The 18,954-nt window shown below is 48.5% G+C and overlaps 1 protein-coding gene across 5 annotated transcripts in view; it reads right to left on the reverse strand.

Annotated features, from left to right (window-relative positions):
- PPP6R1 (protein phosphatase 6 regulatory subunit 1) overlaps window positions 1–18,954 on the reverse strand; it is a 1,952,116-nt gene that overhangs the window by 829,874 nt on the left and 1,103,288 nt on the right. For all 5 annotated transcript variants that reach the window (XM_069638194.1, XM_069638176.1, XM_069638186.1 and 2 more), the window contains 2 exons: window positions 5,487–5,576; window positions 5,296–5,393 (listed from right to left, as the gene is read on the reverse strand). In XM_069638194.1, the coding sequence (XP_069494295.1) occupies window positions 5,296–5,393; window positions 5,487–5,576 (188 nt within the window). The remainder of the gene's footprint in view (window positions 1–5,295; window positions 5,394–5,486; window positions 5,577–18,954) is intronic.

Here is an 18,954-nt window from a genome sequence, read left to right on the forward strand (position 1 = left end):
TTTTACACATTCATCCAGTTGTTAATTTATATAATTTCTAGTAGGTCTCCCAGGGGCTTCCATCGGGACAGCTTTTAGGTTTCTGACAAAACGACGAGTACTTGAAGTTTTAGTGGAGTTTCGTGGCATAGGCATATTTTGTGAGGTTCTTTTTTTTTGTTTTAATTATTTATTTATTTTTGCTTGTTGTTCATTAGATATTTTGGCAATTTTAGTTTACCTTTCCTTGGATGAGCAGCCAAAGATTGAGGGATTTACAGTGTTACTCAGATTGAGGTTCTTCGTTGCCAGTTATAGTGGTTGCATCCTTCGTCAAGGTTCCACTCCCATTTATATGCAAGGTTTGTGCCTCAGGGGCTGGTGTAATAGTCTGCTGGTTCTGTGTCGTGCTAGTTAGATGAAGGATATCCACAAGTACAAAGTCATCTTTTGTCTAGCTTCTCGACTTCGTCGGTAACCTCTGGTTGCGTTGGTCAAGGACGGTTGGAATCAGCAAAGGATCTGTGATGAGCGTGGTTAATGACTCAGATGTCAATGTGTGTCCCTCCATTTTTCTAAGCAAGGCAATCTCACAGACTCCCTCTAAAATAACCATTTTGTAAGATCCGGCATCTTGAGCCAGTTCGATGAAAGACTTTAAAATTGCACCATCTATATCTTTGCACTTCATTCTGCGTTCTTTCATTGTTTCCATAGAGGCTTCCATACGGATGATTTGAGTTCATTAGTGCAATTAACGTTGACTGATCCTTATAGTTGTCATTTAAATTTTCATACAACTTTAAGTATGGTGACAGTGTAAACTGTAGAGATGATGTTAGGATGCAGTTGGCCAAATTGTACACTTTGAGTTTCTTTGTTGCGGTCAGCCAAGCAGTGAATAAGACTGCTTTAAAAGGGATGCCGTGATGGTGTATTTCTGCAATTCAAATTCAAAGGGGAGACTGCAGTTGAATCAGAGTCATGTTCGTCACTTGACTCGTCATCACCGCTGAGTGACTGATGCCGAGATGTGTTAAGAGTTCGGCGAGTAGTGTGTTCTGGGGACATACAGGATTTAGTCACGGTTGTGGGCAAGTGATAAGAAGTAGTTTCTTTCTCATTTTAGGTTGTAAAGATCGATGGTGGTAAGGAAGGTTTGAATTATTTCACCTGCCAGGGTTGACAATGGTCTGCAGGTCCGACTGAGTCAGAACACTGATGCTTACCTTTCAGTCGGCCTGCTGTTTCTCCTTCTCGGTTTCAAAGTGAGAGGATTCAAGGGCACTGGGCAGCTGGAGTTGGCAGCACACTGGCTGTTCTGGGGCAGCGGTAACAAGGGCAGGAATCCTTGCTTTCTCACTCACTTCCAGTGCACATAGGTTCTCCATGTTTCCAAAGTCTTGAGTGACCTTCCCACTGGGGAACAACAGGATACTCTCATTTGCAGGTCCAATCTCCCCAGGCAATTAGTTTCCGATCTCGGATTGTAGTGCCTCAGTGCTTTCTAACAACTCAACGTCTGACACAGGGGTCTGACAGAGACAATGGTTCCGTTTCTTTTAAATCATTATTTTGGGATTGCATTTCAGACAACTCTTATTCGTTTGGGCGTGCTTTCAAAACTTCGGGTCGTTTGAAGTGCCATCGTAGGCCTGTCGGGTCTGCAACAGAGATGCTTCTTTTTTGTGTATTGAATACATTAAGCATTAAAAACAGATTTGTTAGCCTTTTCTAGAATGTTTGATGCGCACGCGGCCAGCTTCACTTGTTGAACATTTACATTTGGGTTGTTTCCTTGTGCATTATGACATGACACCCCCCGATCTGCATGCAACGATTCTTGGCATCTCAAGTCTGTTTGTTTTGGCGCTGTAAGCCTGACAGAGGGAACAATATTGACACTTGCAGGCGCCATGTCCGCTACAGCTGTTACAGAGTTCTGTAGTACAGTATCGTCAGCAATGGGGGTAGGGGTCAGACAGTCACAGGTGCAATGCAAGTATCACAGTTGGTACCTGTTAATAGAGCACTGTTCATGGAGTCTGGAATTTCGCTTGGGTGTAGGTCATTTGGTCAGCCAGGCGGCACAGGCTGCTTTGCGACATGTCTTCATCGCGTCCCGGAGTGAATGCAGCCGAGATTTGAAGAGTGCAGGCAGGCGGAGGGGTTCCATGAGCCGACACTCAGCCGGCGCTTAGCATAGGCTGGGCAAGTTTAGGTAAAGTTGCTGCGCCTCCACAAAGGACACTGCAGGCAGACTCTCGCAGCTGTGCAAGGGCAGCAACGACACACCAGAAGTCAGCCAAATACTATGCAGGTCCAGTCACAAAGGAAAGTGAAAGATGGTTTGCAACTAAAGAAAGAAACCCCCAAATTGTGGAGCAATGCTTATTGAATGCTTAAATAGTTCAAGAATTTTAAATAAAGGTGATGCTTCCCATTCACTATTCCAATACTCCCTTTACTGTTGTCGCAGACAGCCGTACTCTCAAGAAAGGAACTGCAGTTCTAGCACCATCCGCACTAGACACTAGCACATTATGCAGTCTGTGGAACAGGTTGTCATACGTGTGTTCCTATGGCTCTTGCGAAGCAGTGAAGCTCATGATACAACCCCCCCTCCTCCTCAACACACCCTTTGGTCCTTCTGAAAGGCAGGCACTTGCATGCAGATTTATAGTGCTGTTTTAAGTCACCACTTCCCCACAGTTTTCATACACAAATACATCAAGTCGAATAACAAAAACAAGCCTAGCAAGGAATGATCGACACAAGCTGGACCAATGAGGTAACCCAACATTCATCATTGCTATAGGCTAACAGCATGAAATACTGCAGGAACAGAACTATTAGGAAGTGCAACCAAGAAAACTGGTATTCAGATCTGAGCTGCAAAATGGGTCATTATAATATTTGTTTCTACTGTGGGGCTAGCGATCTAGGTTTTTAAAGACTTACTTGGCAGGACTTTTTTTATCAGGTAGTTAGGCTTTATAAGCAAAACGACTCCACTACATTTAATGTGCATGGGTACTGTCTGGAAGAATTATCAAAATGTGCCAATTCCTCCCACCTTAGAGCCCACCAGCTCTTTTGCTAAACGTGGGGACTTTGAACTTTTTTATTCTGTTTGTTTTCTATGTTTGTTTTGATTATGGAGTTTTAGACAACTCCATAGGCATCATCTTTTCATTTGTGTCAAACAGCACCTTTAGTGCAGTGACACAGGGAAGCCTTTGAGGCTGTCCCAAGGATTTAATACCTTCTCTGGGATAAACTACTGTTTACCAGAGAAAGTAAAGTGAAATTTGCTTTACTAGTTTTTTCAAATTCCTAGACCCAGCATACCCTATCCTACAATACAGTGCTGGAGAGGTTACCTAGTATCCCCTGTGTCTACAAACTCATGTAGCAGTCAAATGCTACCCTTTCCTCTCGAAATTGCTGGTGGCAGTGGTTTAACAACAAAATACCATGATTTTTCCTGACCGCGAACACCAGTAGCGTTAAATCGCGGGAGCCATGTTTTTTAAGATGGCGTCTGAGCCCCCTTTGTTTAAACAGGTCCCAGTCTCCTTTTTACGCCATTTAATTTTGGAAAAGTCATTCTAGAGTTTGTCTCTGCGCACCAAACCAGGTTTGGTCACTTTGTTTCATCACCTTTGGCAGGCTTTAGGACTGAAGACCGCTTCTGGCGCCCGAGTGTCTGGGGTGGACAGGAAGTGAGGGACGTGCCCGAAACTCCCTGTGCTTAGTCTCCTAAGAGACCCAAATGCACTCTGGCGTGATTGGCTGGCTGACTGTCCGTCAAGTACAGCCACCCTGCTGGGTGAGTAGCAGCTAAGCTGGAATGAATAGGAGAGAACTGAATAAAAGGCAAGTCTATTGGCTTGGAAGGCAGAGTCGACCACTGAAACGAAAGAACGGAAGACGAGCTCGAAGAGGACGGCTGCTGCAACTCCTGGAACGTTGGTTTGCCCAATGAAGCGCTGCTGCAGGTCCGAATCACTAAAGTTCATCTCGACAGAGAAGCCCTGCAAGGACGACTTCTCCCTTGGTGGGACCAATTAACTCGACCCGTAAGCCAACTGGATACCATTCTCAAAGCTGGTTGTATTTTCCTCAGTGTGCTGCAGGAAACCGAATAACCAGGGAGAGGGACACCAGTTTGTGTGCTTTACTACAGCTACCGGAATTGAAGATTTGCCAAGTGCCAGCTTTGACCAGTCCCAGTGCAGGAGTCCCCACGACTGAGGCTCAGGAACAGCAAGATCTGCAGGAACAGAAGTCTTCAGCTGCATCTTTTTCTTAATTGGAAGGTACTGTGAAAACCCGACCGAGAGAATTTACCTCTCACTGTGAAAGTGCTTGGAACTTTGGCAACTTACAGGCCTAGTCAGCTTGTGACCTAACATATGATTCTTTCTTTTACCAACTTTGGCAAAGACTTTTCCGTTTAACTTCCAGAACTGCTTTATCATATCCAAGACTTTAGCCCATTGACTTTGGCCTAACCTATTGCATTGAATTGAATTGACTCCTGTTGTGAACTCAAAGTATTTGCACTGTCTAAGAGTAACTGTAATCTTCTTTTTATTAACCTATGCCTTTTTGCTCCTAATTCAAAGTAGTTTAAATGCCTCAGAACCGTACAGTGTAAAGTACTGAAGAATACGTGTGATATAGATTGTCTCCTTCTAGTGAAAGTTTTATAACCGTGAATTAATAAGTGTTTTACCAAGAAACTTTGAGTGTAAAGGTTTATCTGAATACTTGTGATTGTAGACCTCTGTGTAACATCATTACAGCTCACATTCTCTCTTGAGTTAAGCCTGGCTGCTCAGCTCTGCTACCAAAAACTGTGTAGTACAGACTTATACCAAACGTTGGTTTTGCTTACACCTGTAGTCATACTTGTGTGTAGTGGTCCCAAAGGGTACTGCATACAAACTCTGCCTAACAGGTACGTGTTTCCACAGACACACAGCCACAATTATTCTTCGTTTTTTACCACATGACACGAAACATTTGTTTTCCAAACGGCACTAACAAACAGTTAAGCTTTGTAATGAGTAAATTAACAAGATTAAAATAAATCTTTTTTTTTTAAAACACCATGTTCATGAAGAAATATTCTACAAAGGGAAGCGAGAAGATTTCACAAACATTTTTGTAACTTCACATTGCATTATACAAATGCTTTCCATCACTGCATTGGTACACAGGTGACAGGGCAGTTATTGGCACACACTTAAAAAAGGGAAACAAATATACTGGCAAAAGAGGCAAAGGCAACGTATAAAATATACTAACTTAACGCTCTCCTCCTGCTCCCCAAACTCTTCATCATTGAACCCAAAATGATCGATGAAGGTAGATGTCATCTGTTGCATCTGGTAGTCCATGAAAGCCTGAGACATAAGGAATGGGTGGAGATTGGTACAGTTTAGCTCACACATTGCATGCAAAACTGCAAAGTTTAAAAAAATCAATTCTATGCAAACCTGCTGAAGGGAAGCTTCATGTGGAAAACTAAACTCCTTCAAATCGCTTTCTTCGTCATCGCTGGAGCAATGTAGGTTATGAGTGTTCACCTGAAAGAAACGTACAACTTGTTAGTTAAAACTTGCTTGATCACGGGATGCACATCTCTTGAAGCCTCCTGCAGTGGACATACGCTGGGGGAGGCAAGGCACTGAAGAGAGGTGAAGAAGATAAAAAAATAAAGAACAGGGTGTACGCGGAAAAATGAATACACTCCTGCACCTAGCTGTCGGGTCCAAAACGGTCCGTGTAGAAAAAGGGACTCAGGTGAGGCGCCATACGGCAGGTTCTCAGGGGTGTCCCCACACACTGTATTACATTTAAAGGGGAAGTTCAATTTCTCGCTGGCAAAGGTTTCGGTACCGTCCCCATGTTGGGGGACGCCCACGAGGACGGATGAAAGGGGATGGGACGCATGAAGTATGAATCTGCCCCTACATATGCCATAAAACTCATTTCTGTAAATGTGTCCGATTTGCCTGAGTCGTATAAATCCAACATTAAAACCCTCTGTTGCCATGTAAAGGTACACTTCATTCATCGCACTGAGAAATGAGGGATAATCCGAACACGGGAGCTTTTTGTATATGGCACATGATCTCCATATAAGCAAAAGTCTATTCCAAAGCTTACAGTCCAAACCCAGAAAAAACAAGACAGCCATGCTTTCCTAACCTTAAGTGAGAGGAGATACCAGAGCTCCGTAATACAAACATGATCTTTCCACTCTCCCCAATCCATTCATTGAGCAATTAAAATGAATAGTAATTTCAAGCAGTACAATTGGAGATTAGGGACACCAACACCACCATATTCAAAATGCAACAGAGCGTATGATGGACCACTCTCTGCCCACCTTGTCCCAAAATCCATTTTGTAACCATGCAGTCTAAAGTTTTGAATATGCCATCCGCTATTAAATCAAAAGCACATGCAAATATATATATATATATATATATATATATATATATATATATATAGGATACATTACTCACCGTAATCGTATTTCTGATGCTTGTATCTGCTTAGATTCACATGCTGTGCATAGGCCGACATCTAGTGGAAGCTGCGGAGTATTACAGTTTGTTTTTCGAAAATCGAAAATGGGCGTCGACACAGGGCGTGCCAGTAATACTATCCCTAGTGTGACGTCCACTGTACCCATTATCCCTCACGCGTCTAGGATCCCCAGATTGTGTTTTTCCTGACATGAGGTAGCATGAGGAGTAGCGTGAGTACAGATAATCCAAGCAGATAGGTAGAAAGGTAGGACTACAAGCAACCATGCGCCTTCTCTCAGAGGGGAGGAAGGGTGGGTCGCATGTGAATCTAAGCAGATACAAGCATCAGAAATACGATTACGGTGAGTAATGTATCCCTTCTGAGGCTTGTGGAATCTGCTTAGATCACATACTGTGCATAGATTAGCGAGCAGTACCAGAAGAAGGAGGTGGGATGTGAGAAGGGTCATGAGCAAACAGGTGTCTTAGAACCGCTTGTCCCACTTGTGTATCTGTCTTGGAATGAGTGTCAATGCAGTAATGCTGAGTAAAAGTGTGAATAGAGCTCCAAGTAGCTGCTTTGCAAATGGTGTCGAGGGGAACATTTGCAATGAAAGCCAGAGTGGCACCAATGCCTCTAGTAGAGTGGGCCCTTGGCGTAAAAGGCAGAGTCTTTTCAGAAAGAGAGTAACAGAGCTGTATACAGTTGATAATCCACTTCGAGATAGCGCCTTTAGAGACGCGATCCCCCTCTCTGCCTGTAGCTACGGAGACAAACAGTTGATCTGTTTTTCTTAGCGGTCTGGTTTTATTTACATAGTAGAGGACCGCCCTACGCACATCTAGGGTGTGTAGTTTCACCTCAGCCGAACTTTGCGGGTTCTGGAAGAAAGCCGGAAGCTCGATGGACTGGTTTACATGGAACTTAGATATAAATTTAGGTGAGAACCTAGGGTGTGTGCGTAAAACCAGTTTGTCCTTGTGGATAGTAAAGAAAGGATCCTGCACCGACAGAGCCTGAATTTCACTGACCCTTCTTATAGAGGTAATGGCTACTAAGAAGGCCGTTTTAAAAGTCAGGTGTTTGAGACTACTTTTATGCATGGGTTCGAAAGGGGGGCCCATGAGCTTAGCTAGCACCACATTGAGGTCCCATCCTGGCGGTGGGTTCGAAATAGGAGGGAGAAGTCTCTTTACTCCTTCCATGAAGGCTTTAACTACTGGTACTTTCCACCACGAAACCTTGTTATGGGATGTGGTGTAAGCCGAGAGGGCTGCCAGGTGTACTTTCAGAGAGTTAAAAACCAATCCTGCATCCAGCAGGTGGAGCATGTATGTTACAACGTTGGAAGGAGTGCAATCAATCGGGTTGATTAGTTTATTCTGGCACCAAATAACGAATCTTTTCCACTTATCAAAGTAACAGTGCCTTGTGTTTGGTTTCCTGGACTCTTTTAGGATGTCCATACACCTCTGTGGTAAGTTGAGATGTCCAAACTCTATGACTTCAGGAGCCATGCTGCTAGGTTCATAGAGTTGGGTTCCTGGTGCACTGTTTGACCTTGTTGCATGGACAGTAGGTTGTACCAGTGTTAGGGAGAATTCTCTGTTTAGGCTGAATTTCCCTACCTAGTGAGTCCCCCAGCAGCTTTGCTGGATTTCTAGGGTTTCTTTTTTTTTCTCCTGCCAAGAGTGAGACTCTTTTACCCTCACTCTTGGGCATGTTGAAGTGTGTTTTCTTGGTTAAACCTTGTGTTGAATGGGCTATGGGGTCTTTTACTCCATAGGGCCTCATGTATTTTTGTGATGTGGGTTACACAGCACCCTCTGTGCCGTAACCCAGGGGTGTCCTAGGGACTCCCCAACATAGACTCCATACCCTGGGACTGACGACTGTCTCCCAGGGCATGTAAAGTCACCAAAGACTTTACTAGTCTTAAATCCTGAACAGAACCAGTACAAACCATCATATTGTGGACGTACTGGCTGGGGCAATTCGATTGCCCCAGGGTCTGTTAGTCAAGGGGGCACGTCTCCGTCCCCCCTGATCGAGTTTTGGCTGGTGGCAGTGGAAACTACTTTTTATATTCGACCGCGAATATTTTCCTGTGGGATTTCCCATTGTTTTAGGCTAACACATTTAATTATTTATTTATGGTAGCCTCAAACATACCGCCGGTTTATATATTCATTATTATAACTCCGGTTGGGATTTTTTGCCAAAACTTGATTCTAAAATGGCGTTGGCGTTCGCCTCTGTAACTCTGACCCGAAGTGGAGCCCTTTGTCCCACTTTTTGCGGGCTTCTCCACAGAAGCCCTCCAAAGTGGTGCCACTCTGTCTGGGGTACTTAGGAGGGGTGGAGGGGGATTTAGGCACCCTGGACTGAGTTACCTTGGTAACTCAAGTCGCACTCCGTCCTGATTGGCCCAAGTGGTGAGCCGGCCGGCTCACCACTTAGCATGTTTGAGTGACAGCTAGGCTGGGTGAATGGGGGTTTGCTGCATAAAAGCAGGGCTTTGGGGACTGGAACTTCAGAAGTCGCCACAGGACCAAGAATCCGACGAGGGAAGAGCTGAGCTGACCTGCTGCGACGACACCACCCGGGGGAGCCCTGCTGAACCGTCTCACCACTTTTCCCAACGACCGAGGAGAACTCTTAACCGAGTGGCTCCTTCCCTTGACTGGTGGGGACAACCAGTTTTCACCTTCTTTTCGCTTCTTCGAGGTATCTCGTGGCCGCCTTGCCCGTGCCAAGCACCCCCGGCAACCGGAATACCACACTTTTACCACAACCGCGAAAGTCGGTACAACCCTTTAACCGGAGGACTCCGCGGCTGGTTTCTTCCCGGGCAGTGCAACGACCTTCTTCTTCTGCTCTTCTGCGAGAACTTCTTCTCCCCTGACCGACGTCGAGCCTTGCTGCCACTGCCTGGAACAACTGCCACCGCTGGAGGATCCTTCCCGTCTAAGGTACCGTGTTCCGCCTGGCTTCCCTTGCCACCGACTGTACGGGGTAGTTTTAGCCCCCGGCTTTCGAACCTGGGAGTGCCTGGGACACCCTGGCTAAACTTTCTAAGCCTCTCTAAACTCCGTCTGAACTCTTTGCAAGACTCTGAATCCCTAATAACGGTGTGATCTTGGGCACATTTTCGCTCTGTCTGCTCTAAGAGTGGGCCCTGCCTAGTGACTTTTGCTCACCTGTGACTTTATGCTTCTTTGAGCCTATTGAAAGTGTTCTTGACCTTAGAGCGGTGTGTTTAGCCTATTCCTGCTTTTTCTCTCCCTTCTTTGAACCTACTAGAGTGTCATCTAAAGTTAAGCACTCACCTCTGTTTGAATTATGTGATGTTAACCTAGAGTTGTCTAGATAGGAATAAGGGTTGGGACTGCTTTCCATATAACTGTGTTTGAAGTGTTTTACTATATATTGCTAGAGTGTTTTCAATTTATGTGTTCTTAAAATAAATAACTATATACTTTTGAAACCAAGCTCTGGTCAGTGTTTGCTTGTACTATTGTGTTTGAGTACCTATTGTGTATACTTCGCATACTGCCTAACTCTTCTTGAGGGAAGTCTGACTGCTCAGCCACAGCTACCAGGTAAATCTGGGTGGTACAGACTGCTACCAAGTGGGTTTACTGCTATACCTGTAGTCTTAAATCTTTTGCAGTGTTCCCTAAGGGAACTGCACAGGTTTCTGCCTAACAACCAGGCTGGGAGTTTGATGGGCTCGCACACCGCCATCTTGCGTAGGTGTGGAAACCATGGTTGTCTCGCCCACATGGGAGCAATTAGGATGAGCGTCATCGATTTCTTGTTCATCTTGTACACCACCTTCCTGATGAGAGGGGTTGGTGGAAAAGCGTACGCAAACATCCCTGACCAGTTCATCCACAGGGTGTTCCCCTGGGATTCTGGCTGGGGGAACCTGGATGCAAAACCTGGGCATTGTTTGTTTTCGCTTGTGGCGAATAGGTCGATAGTGGGGAAACCCCACTGCGAGAAGAGATTTTCTACGATATCTCTGTGAAGTACCCATTCGTGTTCTTTTGGGAGGGAGTCTCTGCTTAGAGCATCCGCTAGGGAATTGAGCTCCCCTGGAACATGTTGTGATGACAGGAAGATGTTCCGTCTGAGTGCCCATATCCAGATTTTCTGGGCAAGCTTGGACAGATTTGGCGAACGAGTCCCTCCTTGCTTGTTCAGATAGAACATGGCTGTCGTGCTGTCCATCCGGATCTGCACCGACAAGTTTAATAGATGGGGCTCGAACGCCCGAAGCGCTCGGAATACTGCCAGAAGCTCTAGCAGATTGATGTGGTTCTTGGCTACTGAGTGAGACCAGAGACCCTGAGCTGTGTGGTGGAGATGGTGAGCTTCCCCACCCAGTCAGGCATGCATCTGTAGTCACCACTGCCTGTACTTCGGGATTGTAAAAGGGTTTCCCCTTTGCGAGATTCTCTCTTGTCCACCAGTGTAGGCTCTGTACGAGTGTTGGCGAAACGACCACTAGATCGTCCCACTGACCACTTGCCTGAGACCACTGTTTCGCCAACCATTCCTGCATGGGACGCATGCGCAGACGCGCGTGGGGGACCAGGTAAATGCATGACGCCATCATGCCCAGTAACCGCATTGCTTTGCGTACCGTTATTTGTTGACCTGACTGATAATGAGGAATTTGCAGAAGTATATTCCGAATTCTCTCTTCCGAAGGGAAGGTTAACCCTTTCTGAGTATCTAGGATTGCTCCTAGGAACTGTTTTGAGGTGCTTGGCACCAGACTTGACTTCTTTTCGTTGATAGAGAAGCCTAATTCGTGGAGGAGGTCGATAGTTCTCTGAATGTTTGACCTGCAAATTCCTGGGGTTTCCCCTGTTATGAGCCAGTCGTCCAGATAAGGGTACACTGGGATTGCCTCCCTGCGTAGGTGTGCAGCTGCCACCGCCAGTACCTTGGTGAATACCCTTGGTGCTGAAGCTATCCCGAAGGGCAGTACCTTGAATTGGTAGTGGCGACTGTCCACCTTGAAGCGCAAGTATTTTCTGTGCGCCGGGAGCATGGAAATATGAAAATAAGCATCTTTCATATCCAAGGTTGCCATGTAATCCCCCTTTTTTAGGAGGGGGATTACCTCTTGTAGCGTGGTCATACGGAATTTTTGGGGCTTGACATACTTGTTGGCAGGCCGTAAGTCCAATACTGGGCGCATTGTCAAATCTTTCTTTGGCACAAGGAAGTAAGTTGAATAGATACCCTTGTTTACCTGGTGTCCTGGGACGAGTTCTATCGCGTCCTTTTCTAGCAGAATGGCGATCTCCTCGAGAAGGATCTTTTGATGTTCTAGGGAGTGTACTCTTTGTCGTGGAGGGTGGTTCCGGGGACGCTGCAGGAGTTCTATACAATATCCTGTGGACACTGTTGACAGCACCCATCTGTCTGAGGTGATCCCTTCCCAAGCCTGGGTGAAGATGGAAATGCGTCCCCCTACTGGGGTTGCGTGGGAAGGGACCCTGAACTGAGCGTCACTGCTTTGGTGGAGGCGTGCCACCTCCCTTGTTGGGGCTGCCTCTGCCTCTTCCACGACCTCTCTTGTTACCCCTGCCGTAACTTTGGGTAGACTGCTGGTTGTTGTTCCATTGTGTACCCTGTCACTGGGCATAGTTGCCTCTTTGTGAATTTTGGCCGCGTGGGCGATGAAAATTACTGTTCCCCCTCTGGTTAGGGGGTTTGTTGGTAAGCTGGCCAAGGGATTTGAGAGTCTCGTATTCGTCCTTGGCATTTTTAAGTGCGTCTTCGACCGCTTTCCCAAACAATAGATCGGGTTCCACCGGCTTGTCTATTAAAGAAGCCTGGGTTTCTGTTTTGAACCCTGACTGCCGTAACCACGCATGTCTCTTGATAACAGTACCTTCTGCTATCAATCTTCTTGCGTTGTCCGCGGCGTCGAAAGTTGCTTTTAATATGCAACCAGACACGGCTCTCCCTTCTGCCGATATCCGAGCCAACTGGCCCTTTAACGGTTCTGGGGCAGAGGCTATGAGCGCCGCGACCTCTTCCCATTGATGGCAGTTGTAACTGGCCAACAGGGTGGTGGAGTTAGCAATCCTTGCTTGGTAGGCGGACGTTGAGGCTACCTTCCTGCCAAACCCGTACAGTCTCTTGCTCTCCTTGTCGGGAGGAGCTTCTGACGACGATAAGGGTGTCCCAGCCCTCTTTCGGGTGTTGGTGACCACTGGGGAGTCTGGTTTAAGATGTCCCCTTATATAAAGTGGGTCAGACTGGGCTGCCCGGAAGAGTTTTTCGACTCTGGGGTTGACGGCTCTGGTGAGGTTAGGATTCACCAGGGACGGATCTATTCTTCGTTGGATGGATTTAAGGATAGGGATGGTCTGAGCGACCGGCCTCCTCTCTCCCACCAACTCTTCTGCGAAGTCCCTTTCCTCCTGTACACCATGGGTGTCGATATGAAAATGTTCTGCTGCGCGAGCGAGAACTTCATTAAGGAGGGGCTGGTTATCAACTGGTGAGTCGGTAACTGGGGCTTCGCGCTCTACCGGGGAATCTACTCTGTAAATTTCCTGTTCATTTTCTCCCTCCTCCAGGTCCTCATCATCCGCATAGTATTCAGTCCCGGTTTGTTCCTCCATAGTTTCAAACTCTAGGTCCCCTTCAGGGAAAGATTGTTCCTGGTATCTGGGGTGTGGAGTAGAGTATGGAGTAGAGTAAGGCTGCACCTCGAAGGGTTCAGGTCTTTCGAACCGGGCCTTTTTACTTAGTGGGATAGGATCAGAGGAGCCTGAGGGTGTGGCCCCTTGAGGGTCATACGAAAGAAAATGTTCTGGGTTCTTGTCATAAAAATCAGCCAAGGAAGACATCCTTGACATGACCCTATCTATGTTCTCACTGGACCAATCTTTGGAACAGGGGATGACTTTTGTAGGTAACTTAGAGGACTTATTAGTCCCAGTAGACTTGTGTTTGTCTGTCTGCCTAGGGTGGAAGGATGGTTTTACAGGAGTGGAAGGCTGTGCTTTCCGCTGTTTTTCCCCCTCCCCGTGCGTGGAAAGAAGTTTCCCCTGTCCCTTGGAGGCCCCAGAGACTTTCGACGCCTGGCGCCGAGGGTCGGGAGAGGTATCTGTGTGTTTCGAGCGTGGGGCCTCGCTGGTGTTAACTGCGGCCTCGGTATCTTGGAGCGCGGCCTGGGGGTGGAAGTCGTCTTCGTCTTCCGACGATCGAACTTCTGTTAATCTAGGGAGCGAGGCACTCTTGGCAAGAGTGGATGATTGCCTTGCGTCGTGAGGCGATCTCGATCGAGAGCGCCCAGAGGACACCGAGTCGGACCGTTCTTTTTGTGCCTCTTTCCGAGAAGTCGACGTCGTCGAGGTTCGGTTGGACTTAGTGTGTTTAGTGTGTGTAGGGTGTGTAGCGCTTGCGTCGCCGGGGGTCTTCCCCATAGCCGCCCTGCCGGACGACCTTCCGAGGTCGGGGACCTGCGCTCGGCAGTCTTTCGACGCCGTAATGCCCTCGCCGTCCGAAAGTACGGCGTCGCTGCCATCGCTGAAGGCGCCCTCCGCTGCCATGGCCGCCTGCCTGGCGTGGTGGGCCCAACGCTTTGTCGAACGGTCCTTAAGTGTCTTAGGCTTAAACCTACTACACGCTCTGCAGTTCGCTTCGGGGTGGTCCCTCGGCAAGCAGAGCTTGCACGTGGCGTGCCTGTCGACCCAAGGGTATTTGCGGTTGCACTTGGGGCAGAATTGGAAAGGGGTACCCTCCATACGCACCTTGAGGCAGCGGGCTGGTAAGTGTAGGAAATATATAAGGTGTACCTATATATTAAGAGTGAAGAGTATGTACCACCCCCCACTCTCCCTACTTGCAGGGCCGAGGCCAGCGGCCTACTAGGCCCGGGCCGAGGCCAGCGGCCTTCCGAGGCCCAGATCCGTCGTGCAGCAGCCGACGGTCGATGTCTTCTCCAGCCGTCGTCGAGTGTCGAGGGTCGACGTTGAGGTGGGGAAGGATGTCAATAAAGAAAGTTAATAGTTAATTTTCAATAATTAGCAAAAGTATGGCTAAGGCCAGGGGACTCCGCAAGATGCTTCCGACCAGTATGGCGGAAAAAAACAATCTGAGGATCCTAGACGCGTGAGGGATCTTGGGTACAGTGGACGTCACACTAGGAATAGTATTACTGGCACGCCTGTGTCGACGCCCATTTTCGAGTTTCGAAAAACAAACTGTAATACTCCGCAGCTTCCACTAGATGTCGGCCTATGCACAGCATGTGATCTAAGCAGATTCCACAAGCCTCAGAAATATATATATATATACCTATGGAGTATCACCATTTTGCTAAGAAACACATGCCCAAACCAAAGAGCTTTGTCCAAAACACAATTGCCTACTAAAGTCCTCTGATCACGATCGACATTGTGTTTATACTCATTCATAGCTGAAAGAGGCAGGGGGAAAGAATCACTGACGCAGACCATGGAACCTAACACCTCTATGTAACCTCTCTTCGGATTTCCTACTAACTTCACTCTTAAATTATTATCCTTAGTTCATATTAATCTATCCAATTACTGCATCTCCTTGTTGGAAAGATGCATGGTGGGAGAATAAATGCAGAGGAGGGGGAACACAGAGGAATACGCTGGGGGAAATGCAGAGGGTGGGGAAGGAAAAATGTAGAAAGGAGTGGAATAGTAAGGACATCCCCAAAGAGGGGGGCAAGGCTGTGCACAGTGAGATGGGGGTGGGCCAGGGAGTGCCCGCAGAGGGAGGACTAAGACCACCTCCTAAGCGGGGGAAGGAACGAGTTAGTTACCTGTAACTGTTCTCCAGCATGGGACTGGCATGGATTCACATGCTCATGAATACTCCCCGTCATCAGGCTGGGAATCCTCAGTAAAAGAAAATATCAGTTTCGGTTTCGTTTCTTAACTGTCTTTTTCCTAACAACCAATCACTGAGCTCTGGGTCATACTGCCCACCAGCCAATGACTGCCCTCTACCTAAGCCCCTCCTCAGGCAGCCATCTTCAGATTTGGTAGCAGGTAAAGTGGCAGTAGGACCAAGAGAAGAGCAGCCGAGGGGCAGGCGGGAGGGTTCGCATGTGAATCCATGCCAGACCCATGCTGGAGAACAACAGTCACAGGTAAGTAATTTGTTCCTTCTCCAGCATGGGGTCTGGCATGGATTCACATGCTCATGAATAAAGAATACATAGCAGTACACACATGCACAACCAGTGGAGGTGGCAAGGCTCAACATAAGCATCTCTTACCTCCACACCAGGCAAACCTTCAAGCGAACAGGTTGCGCAGCACTATTTGACCGACTCGGGACTCTTCCCTGGAATCACGGTCGACGCAGTAGAATTTCGTGAAGGTGTGCGTCGACCTCCACGTAGCAGCCCTGCAGATGTCCAGCAGGGGCACACCAGACAGGAACGCCGTTGTAGCAGCTATCGCCAAGGTGGAATAGGCTGACGGCCGAGCAGTGTTCGGTTGGCCAACCAGTGACAGTGGGTGATACAGCCGCAGAGCCATCTGGAATTGGAGGCCTTGGATAAGGCCTTCCTATGGTTCACAGGACCAAAGTGCACAAACAGCTGAGATGTTTACCAGAAACTCTATGTGGGGCCACATAAAACTTCAGCGCTCTAGCCACATCCAGCGAGTGCAAAGTCCTTTCAGCTGGCGACAAAGGAGTCGGAAAAAACACAGGTAACACCAAGGGCTCGTTTAGATGAGTCAGATGGCACCTTGGGCATGAAGGAGGGATGCGTCCGCAGCACCACCCTTGTCTCGTGGAAAGTCAAGTACGGAGGCTTACAGAATAGGGCCTGGATCTCACCCACTCATCATGCAGAGGTGATGACCACGAGAAAAGCTGTCTTCCACAACAGAAAATTAAACGGAACAGAATGCATAGGCTCGAATCGAGCCCCCATGGGCCTGGTCAGCACCACATTGAGTTCCCACGCCGGGGCCTTCACCGGCAAGAACGAGTGGAACAGTCCTTTGATAAACTCCTTCACCAGACGGTGTGACCACAACGAAGACCGTCCTGGAGATCTGGTGTAGCAGGAGATAGCCGGCAGATGTACCTTAATGGAGGTATGGTCCAGTCCCAATTTGGCCAAGGACAAAAAATATGGAAGTACGTGAGGAGCTGTGACCCACAAGGGGTTAATCTTCTGAGACCAGCACCAAATCGCAAAACGCTTCCATTTGTGTTCGTAGCATTTCCAAGCAGACGATGCTCTAGCCTTGGCGAGAACTTCCTTGCAGTCCACCGGGAGATCGTAGCCACGGAATTCAAGTGCTGGAGGAGCCAGACCTTCAAGTTCAGAGACCCTGGATCGTGGTGATGAATGGTGCCTGCTTCCCTGTCGGGAAGATCTGCGACTACTGGCAGCTTGACTGGTGGGGACGGTGATATGCTGAGAAGGTCCAGGTACCAGATGTGCCTCAGCCACGCCGTTGCATCGAGGATCATCTGGCACCGTCTGAGTTGACTGATGACTCCAAGTAACAACGGCAACGGAGGGAACGTATACAGAGAGATGCCTTCCCAAGGGAATGAGAATGCGTCCCCATGCTTCCCTGCTGGGGAAACCTGCTGGCAAATCTCTAGCACTTGGTGTTTGTCGCCGTCGCAAACAAGTTGATCTGGGGTTTGCCCCATTTGACAAAAAGGTTCTGCACTAGGTCCTGCCGAAGTTCCCACTCGTGGAACATCCCCTGAGCGAAGACCCAGTGCCATAAGTCCTGCACCTCTTTGGAGAGCGCTGGGGATCTCGTGCCCCCGTTTCCTGATGTAAAACAGTTTGGTGGTATTGTCAGTGAAGACCCGCACAACCTTGCCCTGGAGAGATGGCAGGAACGATTTGAAGGCCCCAAAACACCACCCGCAGCTCCAGAACATTAATGTGCAACGTCTTCTCCTCCGGCAGCCACAGGCCTCTGGCGTGAAGACTTCAGGTGTGGCTCCTCATCCTTCCAAGGAAGCGTTGGTCGTGACCGCCTCCTGGTGTGGTGGGGCCTGGAAATCTGTGCCTCAGGTCAGATGTGAGCGCACACCCCACCACCTTATCGCTCGCCGGAACCACTCATCGAGCGCAATCCTGTCTTGGAAACCTCCGGACACTTGGGGCCAACGGCGTAGACAAATGCCTGTAAAGGGCGCATCCGTAACCTGCAGAGTAAATGCATGATGACATCATGCCGAGCAGAGGCTTGATGGCCGCCACCAAGGCGATCTTCAGTGCTAGCAGCCGCTGCACGTTGCCCAGGATGGCTGCTATCCTCTCTTCCGACGGGGACGCCGGGCATGTCACTGTGTTGAGTCGAGACCCCAGGAACAGCGCGTCCTGTGATGGAGTCAAATAGGACTTTGCATAGTTCACTGAGAACCCCATATCCGTCAGAAGGACCTCGCTGTGTGGTCAACAGCGATATCTCTTGATCTGACCCGGATGAGCAAGTTGTCCAAGTAAGGGTAGACGTGAATCCCTTTTAGTCATAGATGGGCCGCCACAGGCGCCAGGCACTTGGTGAAGTCTATGGGCGCCGACTTCAGTCCGAAGGGAAGGGCCTTGAATTGGTAGTGCTTCCCTTGAACGACAAAGTGAAGAAACTTGCAGTGTCCTTTGTGAACAGGGATGTGGAAGTACAAATCTTCCATGTCCAACGACGATGGAAAGTCTCCCTCTTCCAGCTGTCCGAGTACTTGTTGAAGAGTAACCATTCAGAACTTCTGGGACTTTATGTATTTGTTCAGTCGTCGCAGGTCAAGGATGGGCCTCCAGCACCCAGTCTTCTTTCGTACAAGGAAGTGCCTAAAGTAAACTCCGAGCTCCGAAGCCGTTTTGGGACGAGTTCTATCGCCCCTTTCCTTAACATGGCCCGAACGACCAGCAGCAGCTGAGGAACGTGGTTTTCCTGCCGGGCCACCAGTGCTATTTGGCGACACTATAGTTGGAACTCTAGAGTGTGTTCGTGGGCGAGAGCGTCCAGCACCCAACGGTCGGTGGAGATGGTCTTCCAGACGTTGACGAAGTTAGATATGCACTGGTGGGGGCCCGACAAATTGGCAAGTTAATTCCTGCTTGGATGTGGATGGGCCGCCTTGCGGTCCCCGACAATGATGACCTCCTCCTCTTCCGAAGGCCTTGGAGCAGCCCCTGTTGGATTCCTGGGCCAATGAGCGGGAGGATTGTGGGTATCTCGCATACCAACATATGCAGGGTAGAGAGAATGTCCACAGAAAGGTCTCTGGGTGGCAGCTGAGGAGCAGGGACAGGCAGCTGTGGCGCAGGAGCCGGGCTACGGCAATAGTGGTCCTGAGGCTCGACAGTATCCTCGTCGCCGCTCTAGTCGTAAGGCGCGACTCAGACATCTCCCTCGTCGCCAT

Source organism: Ambystoma mexicanum, chromosome 1q, assembly GCF_040938575.1.
Source record: "Ambystoma mexicanum isolate Mex_15411 chromosome 1q, UKY_AmexF1_1, whole genome shotgun sequence".
Classification (NCBI taxonomy): domain Eukaryota; kingdom Metazoa; phylum Chordata; class Amphibia; order Caudata; family Ambystomatidae; genus Ambystoma; species Ambystoma mexicanum.